This window comes from Pleurodeles waltl, chromosome 10 (genome assembly GCF_031143425.1).
Source record: "Pleurodeles waltl isolate 20211129_DDA chromosome 10, aPleWal1.hap1.20221129, whole genome shotgun sequence".
Lineage (NCBI taxonomy): Eukaryota > Metazoa > Chordata > Amphibia > Caudata > Salamandridae > Pleurodeles > Pleurodeles waltl.
This window is the reverse complement of record NC_090449.1, coordinates 18603163-18628101: the sequence shown is the minus strand read 5'-3', so window position 1 is coordinate 18628101 and position 24939 is coordinate 18603163. Positions and strand designations below refer to the sequence as shown.

Genomic DNA, 24939 nt, shown 5'->3' with positions numbered 1-24939 from the left:
TATCAGGACATGATATATACAACGTTATCCTGTGAGGTAGCGTTTAGGGGCTTCCTGGGATTGTCTATCTTAGAATAAGTAAATTGTCCATCAGTAGGACAGATGTGACAGTAAGATGATATGAAATACCAAACAAACCAGATAATGAAGTGAGCTAAAATACCTACCACTGAATCACCAGTTAAAAAAAAAAAAAAGTGACTGCTTCAACCACATAATCCAAGAGACTGATACTATTTGATGGCCAAACATGACCAAGTAACTCAGAAAAGGGACTGGTGCAGAAAAGTGAATGGGCGTAGTTCCTTTTAGGATTACATAAAATAATCTCACTGTGGACCTCTTCTGGTGTTTGGAAGGGTCTTCCTCTGGGAGACCACCCCTTCAATCTGGGCGCAGTTATCCATTCCCTTATGCCAATCCAGGAAGGTTGGTCTCTTGTTAAAACGCCAGCAACATGCAGCATTCATGAGCAGGAGAAACCAAGGCCCCTCTTGATTCTTCAGCTAGAGCCCTCACAACCCCAGTGTTGATCCCAAAGAGTCCTGTTATTAGGGGTGAGTTTGATCTAGCACAGCTGGACCTTGGACACCTGTAACCACTTGAGTTCCATCAGCCAGGCTAAGCTATTGAACATAACTCGCTAAAGTGTGGCGGGGCTCCAGAGGACTCAGATTGTTGTGCCCATTAGAGGAATGACGGGGAGAGTTGGCATATATGCTTCACGGTCACCTGTGTTTTTGAAGAGCACTTTGATCCCAACAGTCTCAGGCCATCAAGCATGCCCTCACCACACTTGGTCTCCATTCCCCCCACGCCTCCTTTGTTTGCATTTCTTCACAGAGCTCAGTCGTCTAGAATGTACATTATCTATTAGGTGCTGTTTTGGTTAGTTTGTTCCTGTCCCCATCTCACTCGTACTGATTTATCTCCAAACTAGGTTGACGTCTGGGTCCTGGAGTATTGTCTTTGCCTCTGTTTTATTATGCTTTGCATTCTTGTAAAAACGTTTGTTGTCTCCTTTCCATGTGAAATTAATTTAAAAAAAAAATATATATATATATATATATATATATATATATATGGGTCTGATGTAAAAACAATTTTTATCAGGAAAGACAAATGGTGTGAAATTAAGGGGCCAGCAATCGGGAATGAAAGTATAAGTAGCAACACTCCCGTGAGAAGAATGGGAAATTAAGAGAAAATGATTGCAGAGCTCTGACGACTTGACTAGTAGTAAGGTGGGGCTTTTTCACAGAGATGCATACATGAAGTGATTCAAGTGTGTGCTGCAATAAAAGCTGATCAGTAACATTTGAGAGGCAGACTATTTAAAGATACAGTGAAATGAATGGATTGTGCAAGAGGATGCTGCCTTTTGAATAAGGAAGTAAGAAGAGGGCTGAAGGAAGCTTGGAGTTTTACAACTGAGACCTCAGACAATGTTAAAACCACATTTGAGAGTACCCGAAAATCCTGGGTTCTTGATGCTCCACTGATTGTTCTATGAATCTGTTCCCTAGAAACCCCTGTACCACAATTAAGTTTTGTAGGTACACATTGGGGAGCAAAGACTTAATTTAATATACTCTTAAAATCTTAAGGCGGGGATTTATTGTTGATGCATTCACGTGTCCTTGCGAACCACAGAACTTTGCTGATGGTTTTGTCTTTCTGTGGCGGCACATATTTCTCAAAAAGACATTTAATAAACGCACTTGCATAACGAAACGGAACTGGAGTGAAGGCTTGAACCACTCAGGTGCGTGTGTCTCGTACTGCTTTTTGTTTTTCTGGTGAGACTTGGCGAGCTACAATGCTGAAGGGATGGTGGGGTGGGGGTTGTTGAGAATGAGGCTAGCAACAACAAAGCTGGAGGGACTGGGGCAAGCAACCGCAAAGTGGGAGGGACTGGGGCAGGCAACAGCAAAGTGGGCGGGACTAGGACTAGCATCATAGCGCCAGGGACTGGGTAAGCAAGAACAACGTTGATGGGATTGGGCAGGAAGAAGCAACAACAAAACAGGAAGGGTTAGGAGGGACTGGCAAGCAGCAACAACACGAAAGGTACGGCACAGGCAAGTAACGCAGGCAGGGATGGGGTAAGGAACAATGTAGCAGGGCTGTGAGTGGTGTGGGGGCAAAGAACGCGGAAAGGGGGCAAGCAAAAACCTGGAATGGGATTGGGGGGAGGTTTGGAGACCTGCACTCTTATTGAGTGCTGCAAATAAAAGAAAAAGTAGTTCCGAAAAAGGAAAATGGTAGAAACACACTGGGCAGAGATGTATTTGGGCCAAGCTCCAGGGGAGGGACAAACACAGTAAGAGGAAGTTAAGCTGGCATGCGCTGATTAAAGAGTAGCAAGGAAATGATGAAGAAGCCAACCAATGGTAAATAATGGGCAGGCTCTATGTCCCCCTGTAAATAAATGTCTTGCAAGCAACAGAGCATGTGCTGTCTTGAGTGAGATATAAATCGAAGCAGGATAACCTTTCCATCACAAGAATTCAAGAGGGATCAGATCATTCTTCTCAAACCTGAATCCTTCTGCAGTAATCCAAGCAAATAACTGGCTGTGCCATGCCAGTAGCATTCTGATAGCTATAGGACCATAACTACTGGAGTTTGCCACTAATTATCTCCCCAGCAGTAGTGCAGCTTTAGGATCTTTTTACTTGAAGGGCTATGGTACACGGCTCCCTATTGACAGAAAGCCTCTTAAACACCACTTATATCACAACCCAGCTCACTGTGCCGTCCCGGTCCATCTGTCCCATAGTGTCAGCTCACAGGCAGTCCCATACATGGAAACATAAACTACAAAAAGATATAACAAAATATTTAATATTGTAAGTATCAGAAATGCATATTATTGTAACACTGTGAAGAAGCATTGTAAGGCGAGGCTAAGAAGATATTGCTTAAGTCCTCTAGAACATGGTGCTAATGCTACCTTGATGGTGGTTAGTATCCAAATGGGAGATCAAAGGCCACATAGATGTTCCCCTATTACTATAGTAACCCTCGCTAGATCCTGCCCTCCAATGCACTTGGGTCCCTTGGAGTGTCTCTTATCTTGGACAAGGCCCTGCTCCGCTCTACAACTCTGTCTCTTCTTATTACACTGGACACGGGCCTCGGTCTCAACGTGGCTGCAGGTAGAAACAAGCGTGGCTGCACCACTACAGACCTGCTCAAGCAGGACCCTAACAAAACAGTAGATGCCTCCTATGGCTGAACCTGATAATATAATATGACAGGGAGCCCCAGGGTGTTAGTGGTATTGGGCCATGAGCTGGATGAAACAGTCAGGCATTCATGATGAGGTTCTTTTAAGACATCAAATCCAAAGCCTAGGCAAAGCTTAAAAGAAGTTGGCGAGTTGCTGGATTCACTTGAGTGAACAAGAGGAAAGGGCTGTGGACCTAGAACATTTTAGAGCCTGCTTTATACACTTGAACTGCCTGATGGTCATACTAGAGGAAAAGCAGGAAGGTCTGAAAAACTGGCCTCCCAGATGCAGCTTCCGTGTAGGAGGCATACCTAGGTGTTATGAAGGGAGAGATGTGATGGGCTACATCCATGGCCTACTGAAAGCCTGCTTGGAAACATCTGCCAGTGTTCTTGGGTAGAGGCACACTAACTATGCAAGCCTGCATTCACTATTTCAAAGACGAGTGTAAGGAGAGAGTAGTGAAAGTGCACAGGAAGGGAGATCAATTCTCCTTAATGGTGTTGGATTGCAAATATTTCAAGACCTTTCACCCTCAGAAACCGATAGCCTTCAAAGCAGTGATGCCTTTCCTATAGAGCTAATGCATCATATATATATTTTGGTCACCCCTTTGACCTAAACCTCGAGTCGGAGGCATAAACCTGAGTGCTGAAATCCTTTCCTGAGGCTTGTACGATCCTACATCCACCCAGAGAGGACAATGGAGATGATTGATAGGTTGACCTCCCTCGACCCAGAAGCCCTGAATGGTCCTGCAGAGATGTCTGAAAGCTCATCCTTCTGTGAGGTTTACAGCAGAGGATCCCAGAGCCTCAATTGCTCATCCCCAAAGATACAGCACAATACCACCGGGTCGCGGAACTCCAGGACTTCATTTTTTCCAGCCAAAAGCGTCTTGTTGCCGGGGGGACGGGACTCCCCTTCCGGCTTCTCTCTCTTGGGCGGCCATAAGAGAGGCGCGCCCCCTGCGGGACGCGCCTGGGCGAAGACCGGGCCAAGACAGGCCCGATTGAGGCCGGGACGGGACAAGTCCCTTTAAAGGAAGCTCTCAAGTAAGATCATTTTTTTATTCCTCTTTTTGGCTATTATTGTCATTTAGAACTATGGGGAAAAGGAAAGCTGTTGACCCGCCGGCACCACTGGATGATATAAAAAAGCAGAAAAAGCGTCCTAGGAAACTAACTAATAAGATTGTACGAGGTGACCCGAAATCACTCGACGAGATAGACCTACTATTTGAGGAGGCGGAGGCTATACTTAGTAGTGAACTAGGCACCCACGGAACCTTGCCCCAGAAGAAGCCTTCGCTCCAACCCAAAAGGATTCAGGAGTTTTTTAAGAAGAAGAAGGGCCAAACAGTTGACTCTGGGGAATCAATTGATGGTGCAGGAAAATTGCCTATTGTTAATGCCACTATTCCCTCTACTCAGCAGGGTATTGTGGCCTATAGTAGCACCTTCAATTCTTTACATACCCAGGGGTCATCTCACGTAGAGGAAATAGAATGTATACCCCTACCACTGAGCCCTGAGATAAGGCTGGTCCCTAACATACCATGTAGAAATCGCTTTGAGCTCTTGACCGAGGAGGGCGCCCTGATTGAGACCCATGACCTTCCCACGGCCGAGACAGTTATCGAGGCTGCTATCTCCCCTCCTATTACTGTTACGTGCTCTGAACCACCTGCTAGTGAAGTTAACTTGCCTCTAATTCTTCATAGAGTAGACGAAGTTAGGAATTTAGTACTGCAGCTAACCAAACTCCTTCAGGGGAAATGGCTCATCAACCGAGATGCAAATGCCAGAGGCAGTTGGGAAAGGTGGAATCCTGGCGCCCAAACTAGTTTCATCCAATATTAATGTAAGGGACCAAGCAACTATTCCCAAAGTACTGGATTTTATATGGGTGTCGCAGAGGCTAATTTAATTCCCCATATAGCCAATCCTATAAGTGAACATATAGGGTGTAATAGTATCATTTCTGGTGGAACTACGGCAGTGAATAGTGTTGACACTGTCGGTAGTTCCCTTGCCCCACCGAATCGTCATCTTACTTTGAGGCATAATATCACTACCAATATTTTAAACAAAATGGACTGCCCTCCTAATACCAACAGGTACCTCGTCAACCCTCCGATTAAGGATCCAACCTGCATCCTTCCCTCCCAAGGAGCTCATAGCGCCTTAGACATGCCTTCAGTAAGTATAGGCCCTAGGTACGGAGGCAATATTCTCTTCTTAACTAATGTTCCAAAGTTGTCATCCAGGTCTGTTGAGGACCAAGAGTCCAGGCTTAACAAGGTTATCCACTGGTTACGCCATCGACAGGAATGCCTTTCAGTTAATACGCTCAGACATCCTAAAAACTGAAAGATGGAGTCCCTCTGGGTCAAACGTCGATGTAATTTCAATTGTGTTTTTGAACAAAATTATGGCAGACCAACTCATTGACTTTGTTGCATGTATGCGCCAGTGCAAGGGGCAAAAAGGAGGAGGTATTATGTTAGTCTCCAATTTGGTTGATCTTAAGCAGGCCCCTGTGTCTGGCCATATTGCCCATGTCAATAGGAGAGATTCCAGGGAGAAAGGCAAACTTATGCACCATGGTTCTGTATGACTGTCTTCTGCCCAGAAAGTTCTTAACAGGGACACCTTAGAGGAATCTCAAATAAATCGTTTTGATAAGACCACTGCTAATGAGTCAAATGGATGCTTCTCCCTTAACCTATGATATTGAAATAGACACTATTGGTTTATCTATAATGTCTTGGAATCTTGCTGTCCTTGCTAGGAAACTGGACGATATTGATTGGGTTACTTATATAAAGTTCCAAGATTTGTGTCTTTCCCAAGAAACTTGGGTTGAGGGTCGAACTAGTGTAGATGGGTTCCTTTCTTTTAATATCCCTGCACAGCCATCAGAGAAAGCAACAGGTCGTGCAAAAGGGGGACTTTTAATTCTTTTAAATTCAAAACTTCAATGTGATAATAAGGTCTTAAAATGTGACTGTCCTGATTTGATGGGTTTACAAAAAAAATTCCAACAGGATTTTAACATAATTCTTATTAATGTATACGCCCGATCTGTTTCACGTGGATCAGAATCACATATTTTAACCCCTTAGCTGCTGGGCCTTTCCCCCCCCCAGTGCTGAGCCCTTTTTTGGCTATTTGGGGTAGTTCGCGCTTAGGGCCTCATAACTTTTTGTCCACATAAGCTAACCACGCCAAATTTGCGTCCTTTTTTTCCCAACATCCTAGGGATTCTAATGGTACCCAGAGTTGGTGGTTTCCCCTGGAGGAGACCAAGAAAATAGCCAAAATACAGTGAAAATTTAGTTTTTTCCAAAAAAATGGGAAAAAAGGGCTGCCAAAGAAGGCTTGTGGTTTTTTCCCTGAAAATGCCATCAACAAAGGGTTTCTGGTGCTGAAATCACTATCTTCCCACCTTTCAGGAACGGGCAGACTTGAATCAGAAAATCTAATTTTTCAACACAAATTTGGCATTTTACTGGGACATACCCCATTTCTACTATATTTGGTGCTTTCAGCCTCCTTCCAGTTAGTGACAGGAATGGGTGTGAAACCAATGCTGGATCCCGGAATGCTAAACATTTCTGAAAACTAGACAAAATTCTGAATTCAGCAAGGGGTCATTTGTGTAGATCCTACAAGGTTTTCCTACAGAAAATAACAGCTGAAATAAAAAAATATTGAAATTGAGCTGAAAACAACAGCCATTTTTCTTTATGTTTTACTCTGTAACTTTTTCCTGCGATGTCAGATTTCTGAAAGCAATATACCATTTTGTCTGCTGGACTCTTCTGGTTGCGGGGATATAAAGGGCTTGTAGGTTCATCAAGAACCCTAGGTACCCAGAGCCAATAAATGAGCTGCACCCTGCAGTTGGTTTTCATTCTATACTGGGTATACAGCAATTCATTTGCTGAAATATGAAGAGTGAAAAAGAGGTATCAAGAAAACCTTTGCATTTCCAAAATGGGATCAAGATAAGGTTTTGAGGAGCAGTGGTTATTTGCACATCGCTGAATTCCGAGGTGCCCATACTAGCATGTGAATTGCAGGGCATTTCTCAAATAGACGTCTTTTTTACACACTCTCTTATATTTGGAAGGAAAAAATGTAGAGAAAGATAAGGGGCAATAACACTTGTTTTGCTATTCTGTGTTCCCCCAAGTCTCCCGATAAAAATGATACCTCACTTGTGTGGGTAGGCCTAGTGCCCGCGACAGGAAATGCCCCAAAACACAACATGGACACATCCTATTTTTTTTTATAGAAAACACAGCTGTTTTTTCCAAAGTGCCTACCTGTAGATTTTGGCCTCTAGCTCAGCCGGCACATAGGGAAACCTACCAAACCTGTGCATTTCTGAAAACTAGAGACCTAGGGGAATCCAAGGAGGGGTGACTTGCGGGGCTCGGACCAGGTTCTGTTACCCAGAATCCTTTGCAAACCTCAAAAAGTGGCTAAAAAAACAAGTTTTCCTCACATTTCGGTGACAGAAAGTTCTGGAATCTGAGAGGAGCCACAAATTTCCTTCCACCTGGCGTTCCCCCAAGTCTCCCGATAAAAATGATACCTCACTTGTGTGGGTAGGCCTAGCGCCCGCGACAGGAAACGCCCCAAAGCGCAACGTGGACACATCAAAATTTTTGGAAGAAAACAGAGGTGTTTTTTGAGAAGTGCCTACCTGTAGATTTTGGCCTCTAGCTCAGCCGGCACCTAGGGAAACCTAACAAACCTGTGCATTTCTGAAAACTAGAGACCTAGGGCAATCCAAGGAGGGGTGACTCGCGGGGCTCGGACCAGGTTCTGTTACCCAGAATCCTTTGCAAACCTCAAAAAGTGGCTGAAAAAACAAGTTTTCCTCACATTTCGGTGACAGAAAGTTCTGGAATCTGAGAGGAGCCACAAATTTCCTTCCACCCGGCGTTCCCCCAAGTCTCCCGATAAAAATGATACCTCACTTGTGTGGGTAGGCCTAGCGCCCGCGACAGGAAACGCCCCAAAGCGCAACGTGGACACATCAAAATTTTTGGAAGAAAACAGAGGTGTTTTTTGAGAAGTGCCTACCTGTAGATTTTGGCCTCTAGCTCAGCCGGCACCTAGGGAAACCTACCAAACCTGTGCATTTCTGAAAACTAGAGACCTAGGGGAATCCAAGGAGGGGTGACTTGCGGGGCTCGGACCAGGTTCTGTTACCCAGAATCCTTTGCAAACCTCAAAAAGTGGCCAAAAAAACAAGTTTTCCTCACATTTCGGTGACAGAAAGTTCTGGAATCTGAGAGGAGCCACAAATTTCCTTCCACCCGGCGTTCCCCTAAGTCTCCCGATAAAAATGATACCTCACTTGTGTGGGTAGGCCTAGCGCCCGCGACAGGAAATGCCCCAAAACAGAACGTGGACACATCAAATTTTTTCATAGAAAACAGTGCCTACCTGTGGATTTTGGCCTCTAGCTCAGCCGGCACCTGGGGAAACCTAGCAAACCAGCACATTTTTGAAAACTAGAAACCCAGGGGAATCCAAGATGAGGTGACTTGTTGGGCTCGGACCAGGTTCTGTTACCCAGAATCCTTTGCAAACCTCAAAATGTGGCTAAAATACCACGTTTTCCACACATTTCGGTGACAGAAAGTTCTGGAATCTGAGGGGAGCCACAAATTTCCTTCCACCCAGCGTTCCCCCAAGTCTCCCGATAAATATGATACCTCACTTGTGTGGTTAGGCCTGGTGCCTGCGACAGGAATAGATCACACAACGGTCAATGTTGGTCCTTACGTGAGGCAGCTGTTGACCCTGGGGTGATCCATTCCTGACACAGGCACTAGGTGTAGGCACTCAAGTGGGGTAGTGTTTTTATCAGGACAGGTGAGGAGTCACTGGGTGGTAGGAATGTTGTGGATCCCAGCATATTCCTGTAGTTTGTGTGACAGAAATGCGAGAAAAATAGAGTTTTTTTTTCAACATTTCAGCTTTGCAGGGTATTCTGGGTAAGAAAACTTTGGGGAATCCACACAAGTCACACCTCTGTGGACTCCCCTGAATGTCTAGTTTCCAGAAATGTTTGGGTTTAGTGTGTTTCTCTATATGGCCGCCGAATCCAGGACCAAAAACACAGGTGCCTGCCTTTCAAAACCAGTTTGTTTTGCCATAGACAATTTTGATGTCTCCACAATATGATTTGGGTGGTGGAATTTGGGGCTGAACTAAATTGGTGAGCTCCCAAGAGAGCACTCTCTCTCTGCTTGCCGCCGCATTCACCTGCTCTCTGGGTTGGCCTAACCCACTATTACCCAGTTGCACGAACAGCTTGCGAAGGGACAGCAGGACTGTCCTCATCACCTCCCTCATAATGTACTGGAAGAGGAGTTTTCGAATGGGACTCCTCTGACTGAAAAATCACTCCCAGAGTCTGCGCCATTGTCCTATCCCTCAGATGCTGTCTCAGTATCTGATGTCTCAGTCTCTGATCCTATGTCAGAGCGGTCCTCTATAACCCGAGTGCAGGCAGCAGTCATCCATCAAGATGCCATCTCTGCTATTGGCTAAACTGTTGCTCTAAAACACTAGCCTACGTAGACAGTCACAAAATCGATGGTGTGTGTGAGATACGTGCAACAGTAGAGGCCACCTTACCTGCGCTTCTTCCCTCAATCAGCACGTACTTTCAAGACACTCAAAAAACACCTTGTCACATACCATTCGTCACAGTCTTTAGCACCTCCTGCGCCCAGTCCAACAATCATTATTGGTGCTCCCACTCCCTCCTCCTCGGATTCCCTCATTACCACCCAGCAAAAGTGCCCTTCATCTCTCCATAGACTTTACTAATGTACTCAGCTATTTACATAAAATACAGATGTGCTCTTTGCAGTAGGCATATAAACCTTCTGCGCTTAAAACTGCCACTAGACAAGTCGGACCCTTTTCCCCCAGGGAAACCACACACATATTGACAAAAGTGATGTATATATGACAGCCAACCACCTGAAACTCAACTCAAGCAAAACTGAAATAATCCTCTTTGGCCCTCACCAAAAAAACCTGGGACCCCCCATGGTGGCCCACCACGCTAGGCCCTGCACCCACCCCCGCCAACTACGCACGCAACCTCAGCATCATCCTAGACTCCTCCCTCTCTATGACCCAACAAATCAACGCTCTTACCGCCTCATGCTTCAACAAACTCCGTATACTGAAAAACATTCAAATGGATCCCCACAGAGACCAGAAAAACTGTCACTCACGCACTCATCAGCAGCAGGCTTGATTACAGAAACGCCCTCTACGCCGGCACCACTCTAAAACTCAAGTGCAAACTACACGCATCCAGAACTCAGCAGCACGACTCATCCTCGACCTCCACCGACACGAATACATCTCTCCACACCTCAAATCCCTCCACTGGCTCCCCATTGACAAAAGGATCACCTTCAAGATCCTCATCCTCACGCACAAATCACTCCACAACACAGGCCCTGCCTACCTCAACGAGAGTCACCTTCCACACCCCCACACGAAACGTCCGTTCAGCTGACCTCTCTCTCGCCTCTGACCCCCGCATCAAACACACCACCACCGGGGGCAGATCCTTCTCCTACATTGCACCCAAAACATGGAACGCACTCACAACCCACATTCGCAAGACCCAAAACCTACTTCTTTTCAGGAAGGGCCTCAAAACCTGGCTTTTTGAACAGTGAACCTCCTAGCCCCTTTCCCTCCCCCCCGTAGCGCCTTGAGACCCTCACAGGTGAGTAGCGCGCTTTATAAATCTCTTTGATACAGATCTACCTATATATATATATATATATATATATATATATATATATATAAATATATATCTACATAGATATATCTATAGATATATCCATGTACCTAGATATATCTATCTACATAGATATATACATATATTTTTTTTTAGTTGTTGTATGGTTTCCTTGGGGGCCAAAATGGCCCCCAGGGAAACCCTACAACATCTAAAAAAAAAATTGCCCCCACAGGGGGTCACCCTGCCCACGGGCGACCCCCTGTCATTTCATTTTTTTTTTGTATTTTTTTTTTGAAAAAAAAAAAAATCCCCTGGGGGGTGGGTGCGATTGCGCCCCCCCCCCCCCCCTCCAGGGGGCACCTACCTTTTTTTTTTTTAAAGAAAATTATGCCGGGGGGGGGGGGCCCGTTTTCCGGGGGGGGACGCCCCCCAAAAGTGAAATCCCTGGTGTCTAGTGGGGTTTCCTGGCCCCCGATCGCAGCTGTGCTGCGATCGGGGGCCAGGAAACCGTTTCAGAAGGCCTCATAAGAAAGGGGAGACTCTCCCCTTTCTTACGAGGCCTTCTGAAACTGTTTCTGGCCCCCGATCGCAGCACAGCTGCGATCGGGGGCCAGAAACAGTTTCAGAAGGCCTCGTAAGAAAGGGGAGAGTCTCCCCTTTCTTACGAGGCCTTTTCAAAATGTTTCCTGACCCCCCCGATCGCAGCTGTGCTGCGATCGGGGGAGCCAGGAAACCTGAAAGTGTTTCCTGGCCCCCGATCGCAGCACAGCTGCGACCGGGGGCCAGGAAACACTTTCAGGAAGGCCTCGTAAGAAAGGGGAGTGTCTCCCCTTTCTTACGAGGCCTTCCTGAAAGTGTTTCCTGGCCCCCGATCGCAGCTGTGCTGCGATCGGGGGCCAGGAAACACTTTCAGGAAGGCCTCGTAAGAAAGGGGAGACTCTCCCCTTTCTTACGAGGCCTTCCCGAACGTGTAAAAGGCCCTTTTCCCCATGAAAGCAGGAAGCGGCCGCAAGGCTGCTTCCTGCTTTCATGGGGAAAACACCTTTGCAACGTCAGCGCGCCTCGCGGCGCGCTGACGTCACAAAGGGGCGGGTGGGGGGCGGGTTGGAGACACGGTAGCTTCCGTGTCTCCCGGGGGGGAAAAAAAAATAACAAATAAATCCTCGGGTGCGACGCACCCGAGGATTTATTAATGCCCTTCCTGGTGTCGGCCACTGGTCGTGACTCGCACCAGGGAGGGTGTGTGGGCGTCGGCCAGTGGCCGACGCCCGCACTTAAGAGGTTAACTTTACTCTCTGATTTTTTTTTTTTAGATACTATACAAACTAACTCTTATTTAATTATCGCTGGAGATGTAAATTGTACCTTCGAACCCTCTGTGTTTTTTAGTGATTTAACCGTGGAGGAGGACGAACTATGGGGGATTGCACAAGTGAATGATGATAGCCCTTGCCCAACAGCTAGCCTCATTATGTTTAAAGTTTGGCCTTCGGGCCTGTAATGACCGTACTCCTTCTGATCTAAACCGTGCACCTACATTCCAACGAGGTTCTCTGACTAGTGTTATCGATTATTTCCTAGTGGATGTGTGACTTCGGACGCTATTGCGAGATATGAGGGTGGATTCCAGGTGCGAGAGCGATCATTAGCCCCTGTTACTCACCCTCTCTGGGAATATCTTCGGTAGAACCTCGAACACACAACTCACAACGGTCCCTCCCCCTATTTTGAACAATGCTTACACAAAGGTAGGGTGGCCAAAAGTGATGTCGAACCCCTACTTGTTACGCAAGATTTACCTAATGTTTTCCGATAACTTGTCAGCCTATGAAGATATTGATCCTGAGTCTATTTCTCTTCTTGGTATCCATGAAGACATGATGGTCAAACTTCAAAGTATTTTTTACAAAAAGGTTACGGTAAGCCCGCGATGCAGGGCTCCGACTAACAGTAGATGGTTTAACGATTTGTGTATGAGTGCCAAGTCCAGCCTAAAAAAGGCTATTAAGGTTGGGACCCCGGGGGCGATCAAACAAGCAAGATGTATGTACAAAAAGACAATTTTACAATCAAAGAAATCCTGGGAAGACTCTATTTGGCAGGAGTTGTTGGATGCTACGAAAACAAATAATAACACTCTTTTCTGGGAATTGCTGACTAAACATGAGAGATGGGGTAGGTCTAATCTAAGGAATCATATTCAACCCGAAAGTTGGGTGGAGCACTTCTCTCTTCTTTATGAGGGAACTACCTCCCCTGGGGCTTCTGATTGTGATAATGTGGGATTAGACCCCCCTCACTTTACTAAATGCTAACCCTGCCATTTCTTTACCCGATGGGAGTCTATATGACCCTGAGAGTCACATCTGTTTCTCCTTAGAAGAAACCGCTGATGCTATCAATTCCTTGAAATCTGGTAAAGCCCCAGGACCAGATAAAATCCCAGGTGATCTTTATAGATCCGAGCCATCTATATGGACCTGGTATATCAACTTATTGTCAAATAAAATCACAGAAGGACAGATTCCCGAGACGTGGAAGGGTGCCGAAATTATCCCCATCTACAAAAAGGGTAACTCAAATCTCCCAACCAACTATAGACCGGTTAGTCTAATTGATAATCTGCAAAAAATCTTTGCCAAACAGCTCCTAGGTAGACTATCGAGTTGAGTCATGGAACAGCAGATTCTTTCACCGCTACAGGCGGGGTTCCGGCCTAAAATAAGTACTGTAGACCAGGCCTTTAGGTTGGCTGTGCTACATTGGAAATATGTAGTTCTGGCAAAGCAAACCCTATATGTTGCCTTTGTTGATTTGCGTTCTGCCTTTGATTTGGTCCCAAGAGAAAAGCTTTGGGAAGTGCTATACAAAATAGGGATACCAGCCAATATAATCCATCTATTGAAACGCATGCATGAAGACACATATGCGCAAGTGAGGTGGGGCAACCAACGTGAATTGACTAAAAAGAGGTTTTTCGACAGGGTTGTGTGCTAGCACCACTCCTGCTCTCTATTTATTAACGAGGTGGTGCAAGAATTAAGGGCATGTCAGAATGATGCTCCTACCTTAGTTAATCAGAAAATTCCTATTCTCCTTTTCGCGGATGACTCCCTACTCATTTCAAAAACCCCTATGGGTTTACAAATTCTTGTGGACAAATTTAATTTATTTTGTTGGAATTCTTGTCTAGAGCTGAACCTGAAGAAAACTAAATTGATTGTGCTTCGCTCCGGCCCTCGGAAGAAATGCACTATAAGGCTAGATGGTGTTATTTTGGACCAGGTTAGCTCCATCGATTATCTGGGGGTGAGGCTCACAGATTTACTTCACTGGGAGGAACAGTTCAGCAAGAGTGCTGGGCTTTTGCAACATCGGGCAGCATCCATACTGCGCCTTTATAGGAGCACAATTGCCAAAACTGTATCCCGAGCAATAAAGATTTATGTGGCCAAGGCGCAGGGTGCTGCTGCCTATGGCGCAGAGATTTGGGGCATGTCAGATAGTAGCAGAATAACCAAAATTGAGAATAGCTTCGCACGGGCTTTATGTGCATGCCCCATGAGCACCCCATTAATCCCCTTATTTCTAGATCTAGGGCTAAAACGAATGGCCGACCTAATTATTCTACGACCTCTGCTGTACTGGGTGAGGCTATGGATAGTCCCCGAACTGGTCGTATATAAGTCCTCACTTCTAGAATTGCTAAAATGTTCTAATTCTACCTCCGTCCCATGGATTAAACACGTATCCAGCTGGTTTTCTACACTGGGCCTGAGAGATTTATGGGAGAACCCCCACCAATTTAAGAAGTCCCATGTAAAAGTATTGAAGGGAGCCTACTGGTCCTTTACACGGAACAACTATATTTCCCACAAATCTAATGGTCGTTTAATTAATCTTTTTATTGATTTTAAATGGTACCCGGAGTTCGAATTATACCTAGATATAATACCGGACTGTAAGGAAATGCCTCCTTGGCATGGTTACCCCCTGACTTTTTGGCTTTGCTGATGCTAAGTGATGATTTGAAAGTGTGCAAAGGCCTGCTAACCAGGCCCCAGCACCAATGTTCTTTCCCTAACCTGTAGTTTTGTTTCCACAATTGGCACACCCTGGCATCCAGGTAAGTCCCTTGTAACTGGTACCCCTGGTACCAAGGGCCCTCATGCCAGGGAAGGTCTCTAAGGGCTGCAGCATGTCTTATGCCCCCCTGGGGACCCCTCACTCAGCACAGACACACTGCTTGCCAGCTTATGTGTGCTAGTGGGGATAAAATGACTAAGTCGACATGGCACTCCCCTCAGGGTGCCATGCCAACCTCACACTGCCTATGAAGTATAGATAAGTCACCCCTCTAGCAGGCCTTACATCCCTAAGGCAGGGTGCACTATACCATAGGTGAGGGCATAAGTGCATGAGCACTATGCCCCTACAGTGTCTAAGCAAAACCTTAGACATTGTAAGTGCAGGGTAGCCATAAGAGTATATGGTCTGGGAGTCTGTCGTGCACGAACTCCACAGCACCCTAATGGCTACACTGAAAACTGTGAAGTTTGGTATCAAACTTCGCAGCACAATACATGCACACTGATACCAGTGTACATTTTATTGTAACATACACCCCAGAGGGCACCTTAGAAACCTTAACCAACTACCCGTGTAGGCTGACTGGTTTTAGCAGCCTGCCACACACCAGACATGTTGCTGGCCATATGGGGAGAGTGCCTTTGTCACTCTGTGGCTAGTAACAAAGCCTGTACTGAGTGGAGGTGCTTCTCACCTCCCCCTGAAGGAACTGTAACACCTGGCGGTGAAGCTCAAAGGCTCACCCCTTTTGTTACAGCACCCCAGGGCACTCCAGCTAGTGGAGTTGCCCGCCCCCTCCGGCCACGGCCCCACTTTTGGCAGCAAGGCCGGAGGAGATAATGAGAAAAACAAGGAGGAATCAATGGCCAGTCAGGACAGCCCCTAAGGTGTCCTAAGCTGAGGTGACTCTGACTTTTAGAAATCCTCCATCTTGCTGATGGGGGATTCCCCCAATAGGGATAGGAATGTGCCCCCGCCCCTCAGGGAGGAGGCACAAAGAGGGTGAAGCCACCCTCCGGGCTAGTAGCCATTGGCTACTAACCCCCCAGACCTAAACACCCCCCTAAATTCTGTATTTAGGGGCTCCCCAGAACCTAGGAACTCAGATTCCTGCAGCCTAAGAAGAAGAGGACTGCTGAACTGAAAAACCTGCAGAGAAGACGGAGACACCAACTGCTTTGGCCCCAGCTCTACCGGCCTGTCTCCCCACTTCTAAAGACACTGCTCCAGCGACACGTTCCCAGGGTCCAGCAACCGCTGAAGCCTCAGAGGACTATCCTGCATCTAGAAGGACCAAGAACTCCCGAGGACAGCTGCTCTGTTCCACAAAGACTGCAACTTTGCAACAAAGAAGCAACTTTGAAACAACACACGTTTCCCGCCGGAAGTGTGAGACTTTGCACTCTGCACCCGACGCCCCCGGCTCGACTTGTGGAGAACAGATACCACAGGGAGGACTCCAAGGCGACTACGAGACCTTGAGTAGCCAGAGTTGGCCCCCCTGAGTCCCCACAGCGACGCCTGCAGAGGCAATCCCGAGGCTCCACCTGACCGCGACTGCCTGCTTCAAAGACCCGACACCTGGTAAAGACAGTGCACCCGCAGCCCCCAGGACCTGAAGGATCCGACCTCCAGTGCAGGAGCGACCCCCCGGTGGCCCTCTCCCTTGCCCAGGTGGTGGCTACCCCGAGGAGCCTCCCCCCCCCCCCCCCTTGCCTGCCTGCATCGCTGAAGTGACCCCTTGGTCTCCCATTGAATCCTATTGCGAACCCGACGCTTGTTTGCACACTGCACCCGGCCGCCCCGTGCCGCTGAGGGTGTACTTTCTGTGTGGACTTGTGTCCCCCCCGGTGCCCTACAAAACCCCCCTGGTCTGCCCTCCGAAGACGCGGGTACTTACCTGCTGGCAGACTGGAACCGGGGCACCCCCTTCTCCATTGAAGCCTATGCGTTTTGGGCACCACTTTGACCTCTGCACCTGACCGGCCCTGAGCTGCTGGTGTGGTAACTTTGGGGTTGCTCTGAACCAACTTTGAACCCTGTAGGTGGTTTACTTACCTGCAAAATTAACACTTACCTCCCCCAGGAACTGTTGAAAATTGCACTGTGTCTAGTTTTAAAATAGCTTATTGCCATTTGTGTGAAAACTGTATATGCTATTTTGCTAATTCAAAGTTCCTAAAGTTCCTAAGTGAAATACCTTTCATTTAAAGTATTACTTGTAAATCTTGAACCTGTGGTTCTTAAAATAAACTAAGAAAAGATATTTTTCTATACAAAAACCTATTGGCCTGGAATTGTCATTGAGTGTGTGTTCCTCATTTATTGCCTGTGTGTGTACAACAAATGCTTAACACTGCCCTCTGATAAGCCTACTGCTCGACCACACTACCACAAAATAGAGCATTAGAATTATCTCTTTTTGCCACTATCTTACCTCTAAGGGGAACCCTTGGACTCTATGCACTATTTCAAAGTAAGGAATAGTATGCACACAGAGCCAACTTCCTACACTGACCTATTAGGCAAAGGACTGTATGCCAGATTCCGCTTTGGAACATTACCATTGATGGCCTTGACGAGCAGATGCGGATCCAATTTAACTTCTGATATTTGTCCTGTGTGTGGCAATTCCTCTGAAACAGTAGAACGTTTTATGTTTTTTTGTCCTGTTTACTTAACTTCAATTCCCGACAAATTTTGCTGATCCAATTAGACCTTGGGGTTAAGAAAATGTGCTTTAGCTCTGAGGATTCTAAAAAGTCACAATTCAAATGTGTTAATTTATGCTGTAAGCAAGATTTTAGTAGCGGCATGGCGTATACGTAACTTATCTACAATGATCTTAATTGTTTTTAAATTGGGCAAGCAGTGATTTTATTCTCTTTTCTTAAATTTGGTTTATGGTAGATTTGTACGGTTTTATTCATGATGATTATTTATTTGTATTGTATTGCTTTGATGGTCTGTTGACCGAATAAAGCTTGTGTTTAAACAATAAACCAGTGTGTCTAAAGCCGGCACAAAGGCAAAGTAACAATGAGATACATTTTCACACAGCTTTTATACCTGATCAAACAAAGAGGCTTTGGTTACACAAACCAGTTACGACCGGTTAGAGCAAGAACTTGCAAGTTGAGGGATTCTTCTAGTAAACACATTCCAAAGGTGAGAATGCAGGTGGAGGGTTATCTCTTAACGCACAATTCCCAGTCCGAGTTCCAGGAAACTATGCAGACAAAACCTAGAAACGGGTCTGTCTGAGCGCGCTCATAGAAATGACATTCTTAATTAAAATGGAAGCTGTTACAAAATGGAGGCACTTATGTCAAACCACTGGTAATATAAGAAATGGCATTTTTGTCAACTTTTGACACGTGCTTTACAATTACTGTCATCCTTTTGAGGGCATCGCTAGTAGGTATTCCCTATGTTCACGTCTTTCAGTAGAGGACCTGTTATTTCACCGTTTGTTGGTTGTTTAGGGTAGGGATAGCACTGTTTTTGTTAATGTTTGGGGCACCCAGAAATAGAGGTGTAACACTTTTACAAATGTTCTCTACTGCCAGGGGGCCCAAAATCTAAGTGTGTCATAATAGCTGCGACACACCCCAACCAGGAAAGAGTTATTTTTCCACCCAGTGAGTTATCTACACTGCATCTTTCAACAAACCTAGATCGTCACTAAATTTTTCTCTAGGTCTGATCTCAAATACCTTATCGCTAGTCAAACCATCTAAATGTAGTCACCAAATGCAGTGTCGATAAGGTCGTCTGGGGAAAGGAAATGTTGATAATCTCCAATTTATTTCAGTGTATCTTGAACCTTCTGGTAATCTAAAAAGTCATTCATGAGAGGTGGGAGCAAACTGCTGAGGTCCCTCCAGGAAGACTGGGATAACACTGGCAAACAAATAGTTAGAACGAATTACTTGCTAACCTCACGTCCCTAACCAGCATGTTTCTTGTAATTCTGTACACCCCAGCCTAATTTAACTATCCATCTTAAGTCAGTGAGAGTCTCCCACTGACCCTAATTCTTGCTTTAGGATGGTGGTAACCTGCCATTATCCACCTTCTGATCTTCTGTCCAAGGTCAATTTCACAGCAGAAGCCATCCAATCTAACCTATCAGATGCCTTGGTGGTGTCATTGAGGGTGCCATCCCTTTTTCTGCAATTATTTCTAAGTAGAATTTCATTAAATATGGGAGGAGGCACACACCGAGTTTTCTAGAAGAGAGCAGGTGGCCTATTGGAGCCAGGGTTTCACAGGAACGCAGTCCAGCTACTGCTACTGGAATCTGTTTTTTTTTTTTTTTTTTTTTTAAATTTTAAATTAGTTTTCTGAACTTCTGATCCTCATTAGATATTTGGGTAGCTTAGGATCTTTTAGTTATTCTTGCAACTTCGGGAGGTTGTTCCCTTTCAGTGATGCCTTAATAATACACATAGCAGCTGTCTGTGGGTAACCATCTTTGGAGACACCAGGTTGATTGTAAGGTGGTATAGGCCAGACTTCAAGAACACTGGTTGCTTTGCTGTTTTGGGGCTTTTGAGGCTGGTTGGGAATAGGTAGATGTGAGCGGGGTTCTCTATCTCAGACGTGATGGACCTTTTCCATTCATCCAGTTCTGGTGCCCTGCAGCTGCCCCCCTGCGTTGTGGCTTCTACCACACATTTGGAGATTGATTGAAATGGCCATTTAAGTCTATAGGCTTTCCATTACAGTTGTGATCACTAGAATCAAGAGGTTCCTAGTACTAATCATGTAGGGTACGTAAAGGGCATGGGTTGAACAATCTGCACCAACATCGGTAATCAAGATGGTAATCATGAAAGTGGTGAGGTTTAAAAAAGAGAGAGAGACAAGGCAAGAATCGAAGTTGCAGCCCTGTTCAACCTCCCCAGCACAATGCAAGTAGCAACTAGTAGGTGGATCTTGGATCTTCACTTTTCACCGGAAAGCAGCTTAAGGTATGTGGCTCGAAGCCTGCCTTCCCTGGCCTGCTGTGGGCACCTGCATCATGCTGCCTGATGTTGCCTCCATGATCGACGGGCAGTCTTTCTCGGTCTGTGCCATTGGAAGTAGGATGCTGCTCTCCTAGCAGTGTTATTGGAATCAACAGTTGCTAGCACCGATGAGGAGCACAATCTCACTGTTGACTGCAGGCTAAGCATCCTAGTGAGGAATAGTGGTGCATTGCATTAAAAAGTTAAATGAAAATGTTTAACTAACTATGGAGTATCTGGATCATCTTGACCAAGGCTATCATAGTTGCGCCTCAGCCTGTACGTGTTGACAAAGTAAAGTCCATATTGGGTCTCTTCCAATAATATTTGTGTTGTGTGTTCAGTCATCACTGAATCATTGAAAAAACTACTGCACAAGGGAGATCGATTTGTTTTGTACCAATGTGGGAAAGTGTGCAAATGAGGAAACTAAAACATTGTTAGTTCACCAGCTGTATAGTCGTTTATTGAAGGAAACATACATAATAGCTGTTGATGCAAAGTTATAAGGGTTTTGGTGCTGTACTCGGGCAGGCAGTAGATGCAAAAGAGCGCACTGTGGCTTTTGCTTTTCAGTCCACTAAAGAATTCAGAACAACATCACAGCACGATTGAGAGGGAGGCGCTTGCATGTGTTTGAGCCGCTCAACATTTTTTCACCTAGAGCTGGGGACATGAATTAATTCTGTATACCGACCGCCTTCTGGGTGAAAATGGTTTGGGGAGAGCATTTCCAAGACTTGTCATGCTATGGTCTTGTATGCACGGGGCGAGGCAATGCCAGGGCGGATTTCCTGTCAAGATTTCCAATGGAATGTACTAGAGATGTTACAGATGTTGCTTAAATTTAATGTGCGGTTGGTTTGTTTAGTGACAGTCTTGGGCCTGCTGATACCGTCACCTGTGATGAATGGCTGTCCGCTATGCATGCAGAAAGTCTGCTTGAAGAGTCCAAGAAATTGCTTGTTTGGGGGTGGCCCAAGGTGCACTACTACTGCTTGGGAGGTTTTGAGCTCAACATTGAGTTGGTATCTGTTCTTAAAGATAAGTGTGCCAGTCTTCTTGTGGATTTCTAAAATAGATTGATTTCTTTCGCACAGGAGTGGCACCAAGGTGACAGTCTCAAAGAAAAGACTTGGTGACCCGCATTACACACTTCTGTCGAACATTTTGTGGTATCTAGTTTTGCATGGACCAAGCATGACAAGAGTTTAGTACTCGCATGAAGCCATTGGTGTTTGTTGAGTTTCTGAATGGTGCATGGGAGAAACGTGCAATAGATGTTGAGATACAGAAAGTCAATGGTCCATCTCTCCCTTCCTCGAAAATGCCCGGTTTAGGTATTAGGCAGTGGATAATCAATCGGGGGTATGGACCAGTTTACCCCATGTCCAAAATGAAAATCCGAGAAAATCGAGAACCCACTTTGAAGATATTGAAGTTATTATGGTGTATCTCAGTTCATATTCAAGAAATAATGCATCAGATTCGCAGGTTCAGTTTTGGTGCATTTATTAATTTCGTGCATTGAAGATTTCTTAAGGAATAAAAGAAGACAGCCGACACGTGTTTCACCCCCTTGTGGTGGGTTCACCTGGGGCTTTTTCAAGGCATTACATTGTTCATCAAAGAGAGTCAATTTTTTAATCAAATAGTCTTATTTCTATCCGCTTTGTAAGGGGCTTCCATTTTCTGACCCATAAAATGAGAATACGCATTCCAGAACAGGTCTATTTTGCACCTTGGAAGCCCGGATCTGCCAGAGAGAGGATGTACTTGGCAGCCCGGGCACAGGTACGTCGAGTCGCTCCGCCCTCTTAATTCAATTTTCTCAAACAAGGCTGCCCTCCTTAGGTTTTATTCTCCTACTTGTGTTGTCAGAGTGAGCTAGAAGTCCTATCAAGGTGCCTTGTGGTCCTTATGTAAGAAAACTGAAGGAGAGCGAGAAAGGAGCAGTTGTTTGGCAAGATGAGAAAGTTGTTTCTTTTCCATAACCTGTGAATAATCCCAATTTAGAAGAGTATTCGGCAAGAAGGTCGCAGCTTTGGCTCTAATGATATAGTACTTGTTTGTGATGCAGGGCACAGTCCCTTGCCAAGTGAGTCGGGGAGTTCTTGTATGAATGAAAAGTGTTAGTGTTCCCTTTTGAATAGTAACATTTCCTCTGTAGTTACTGCTCGTGGTGAGTTCGTGTAACATACTCCTGTCATGGAAGTGGCATCTGCTCGTAAAAAAAATTCTAGAATTGCTAAGAAACCTAATTTTTTAGGCTACTTTGTGTTGTAATAAAGTTAACTTCTTTCCTCCATGTAATATTGTGATGGTCATTATGGTTCCATGCTTACTTCCTTAGGTTACTTTTGTCTGTTGTAAAATCTTTCTTTTTGTGGTATAAGCGGGGAAATAGGTTATGTGGTCCACTTGCTCTTTGTGATACCTGCACCAAAAGTTATGCATGTTGTGTTCTGCATGCCTGATGTGACAGATTTGCGGTTCAAGAGCTAACTGACCCTGCCATACTGTCACTTGCGTTGTACTTCTGTCTACTTCTGTGTTTGATTTTATGTAAATATGCTGCAAGTGTTGGTATGCCCAGTTTGAGATAATCTACTAATCATTTTGTGTTAAAAGCAATAACTTTTGTAGTGTTCAAATAATGATTTCTGCTTGGAATTGTCGAGAAACTCCCCCTAGTAATCCAGCAAATGTGCTGGGCAAACCCACTGAAGACAGTGTATGAAGAAGACAAAAAGAATCACATGACGTTGTTCTTGAAAATTGATTTGTAGAGTGATTTATAATTAGGGAGTTGTTCGCACCAGTGTGACTTTTTGTGCAGAATTTCCCGAAGAAAAATCCAACTATCTTCAATTCCTGCAGGATATATAGAGTTTAGCTCTTCTCTGTAAATAATGGTAGCTTAAGAATTTCCCCTCGGATAGATTCTCTGGAGGAAGCCTTGCATTGATGCAGTAGATAAGCCAAAGGAACCGTGGGTGTTCACACATTGATCTGTGATTTATTTTCTTATATGCTCAAAGGGGAAATACAGTATTCTAGGTTATAAAGGTACTGAGTTGAACCCTTCATGGCAACCTGTTATTGTGGTCCTCCCTCCCACCACAGGATTAAAAAGTCAGTGGATTTAGGACCACCTGGCTGATGTTTGATTGCGATCAGAAACCGCTTTTTAGTTTGGGAGTGTTTTTTAACTTTTGATTTCAAGTGGTGGGGAACTATGTATGCATGCACTAAGCCACAATGAACTTCAATGATAATGCATATTAGTAACACTAATAAACACTATCGGATTCTCTCTAGGCACTGACAGTAGGTGTTTTAACCTGCATAAAGTGGCACTCTTTTTAATAACACCGGAAAGATGATAATCTGAGATTAGTGCCTGTGGTTACTGAGCCCCTGGGTGGGCAGTAAGGCCCACCTAGATATGTTGCAAACTGCCTGTGACGGTTTCTGCTGGTGAAAGGTCAGGGCGACCTAGGTCTGAGCGTAGACCAACATTGCAAGAAACTTGAATTTCATATGGTTTGAATTGTGTTCCTCTCTAGACTGCAGAAGTTGCCCTCGCCAACTTGAAGGGGAAGTACGAGAATGAAAAGAGTCTGATTTCAGAAACCATGCTGAAGCTGAGGCACGAGCTGAAGGCTCTGAAGGAAGACGCTGCCACCTTCTCCTCCCTGCGAGCAGTGTTTGCCAGCAGGTAAGCCACCTTGTATTTACTGAACTTGGCATCTCATGATATTAAACGAGGCTAGCTGCTGTTTGTGGGTTCATTCAAGCAATAACTTGATTTGATTAGAGATATAGTGTGACGCTCTACAATATTCCACTTCATTGGAACTTGGGAAGTTACCAGCGCGGGTAGGTACCACAAAATACTTGGCCTTGGTGGCAGAACTTGGGCTAAACATGTTCAGTTTATTTGTTATGCATAAGTGCGGCCTTTTCAATTAGCATTGTGTTCTCCCTGACCAGTTTGTTGTATTTGTAGAGCACTGTGCCAAAGCACCTTGTGGCGGTGATGTTCATCTAACCTCAACCCTTAAAACAAGCACCTCAACTGTTTGTAGAACTCCTCCGCGGATGAGCTGCCTGTAAGGTCCAAAGTGGAGACTGTGCCATCCTTTTGAATCCTGGACCTCAAGCGTTCTGAACTCCCTTGCAGCACAGCTGGGCAATGCTTTAACCTTTCCAGGGCCATGCATGTGTAACTTACCTTCTACAGATGTTTTTCTTTGTATTCTGGAACCTGTAGTCTTAAATTTATCCAAAAAAGCCTCCTCATCATGGCCTTCTTGGTTTTGCACCTGGGACAGTTTAGAAATCCTTTCTGGTGGAAAGTGCTAAGTTGCTACATGGCAAGCACTGCCCTTGTTGAAGGACGTCTGTGAATAAAGTGAGCCAATTTTACACCGAGACAAAGCCAAGCAGCCCACTAAACTCTTACATTCATCCAGTCCTGGATAATACCTGTGCTCTGTATGAGGGAGTTGAATCAATGTGGTGCTAGTTATTGTAGTCCACATATGATTATATGTTTAACTGGATATTAGTTTTACCAACTAACAGGTGCTTAAAAGCGCACGCAACCTGATCAAAGCTGCGGAGCAGTTTTTCTGGTTCCGATGAAAGCGATATTACCTTCACAGGATGCCTGATGCAACTGGGTTCGGCACTTTAAGAGCGAGGAGGAGCCCCTAGATGCATGAGACGCTGACTCTGGGAGTCCCCAAACAAAGCTGTGTGTGTCAACACAAGTGGGACTTGTGCTGTGGAAAGGCC

General features: G+C 45.4%; 1 protein-coding gene across 2 annotated transcripts in view; it reads left to right on the top strand.

The window, feature by feature from the left end:
• LOC138260928 (protein bicaudal D homolog 2-like) overlaps nt 1-24939 on the top strand; it is an 82172-nt gene that overhangs the window by 39989 nt on the left and 17244 nt on the right. For both annotated transcript variants that reach the window (XM_069209453.1, XM_069209454.1), the window contains exon 7: nt 23706-23857. In XM_069209453.1, the coding sequence (XP_069065554.1) occupies nt 23706-23857 (152 nt within the window). The remainder of the gene's footprint in view (nt 1-23705; nt 23858-24939) is intronic.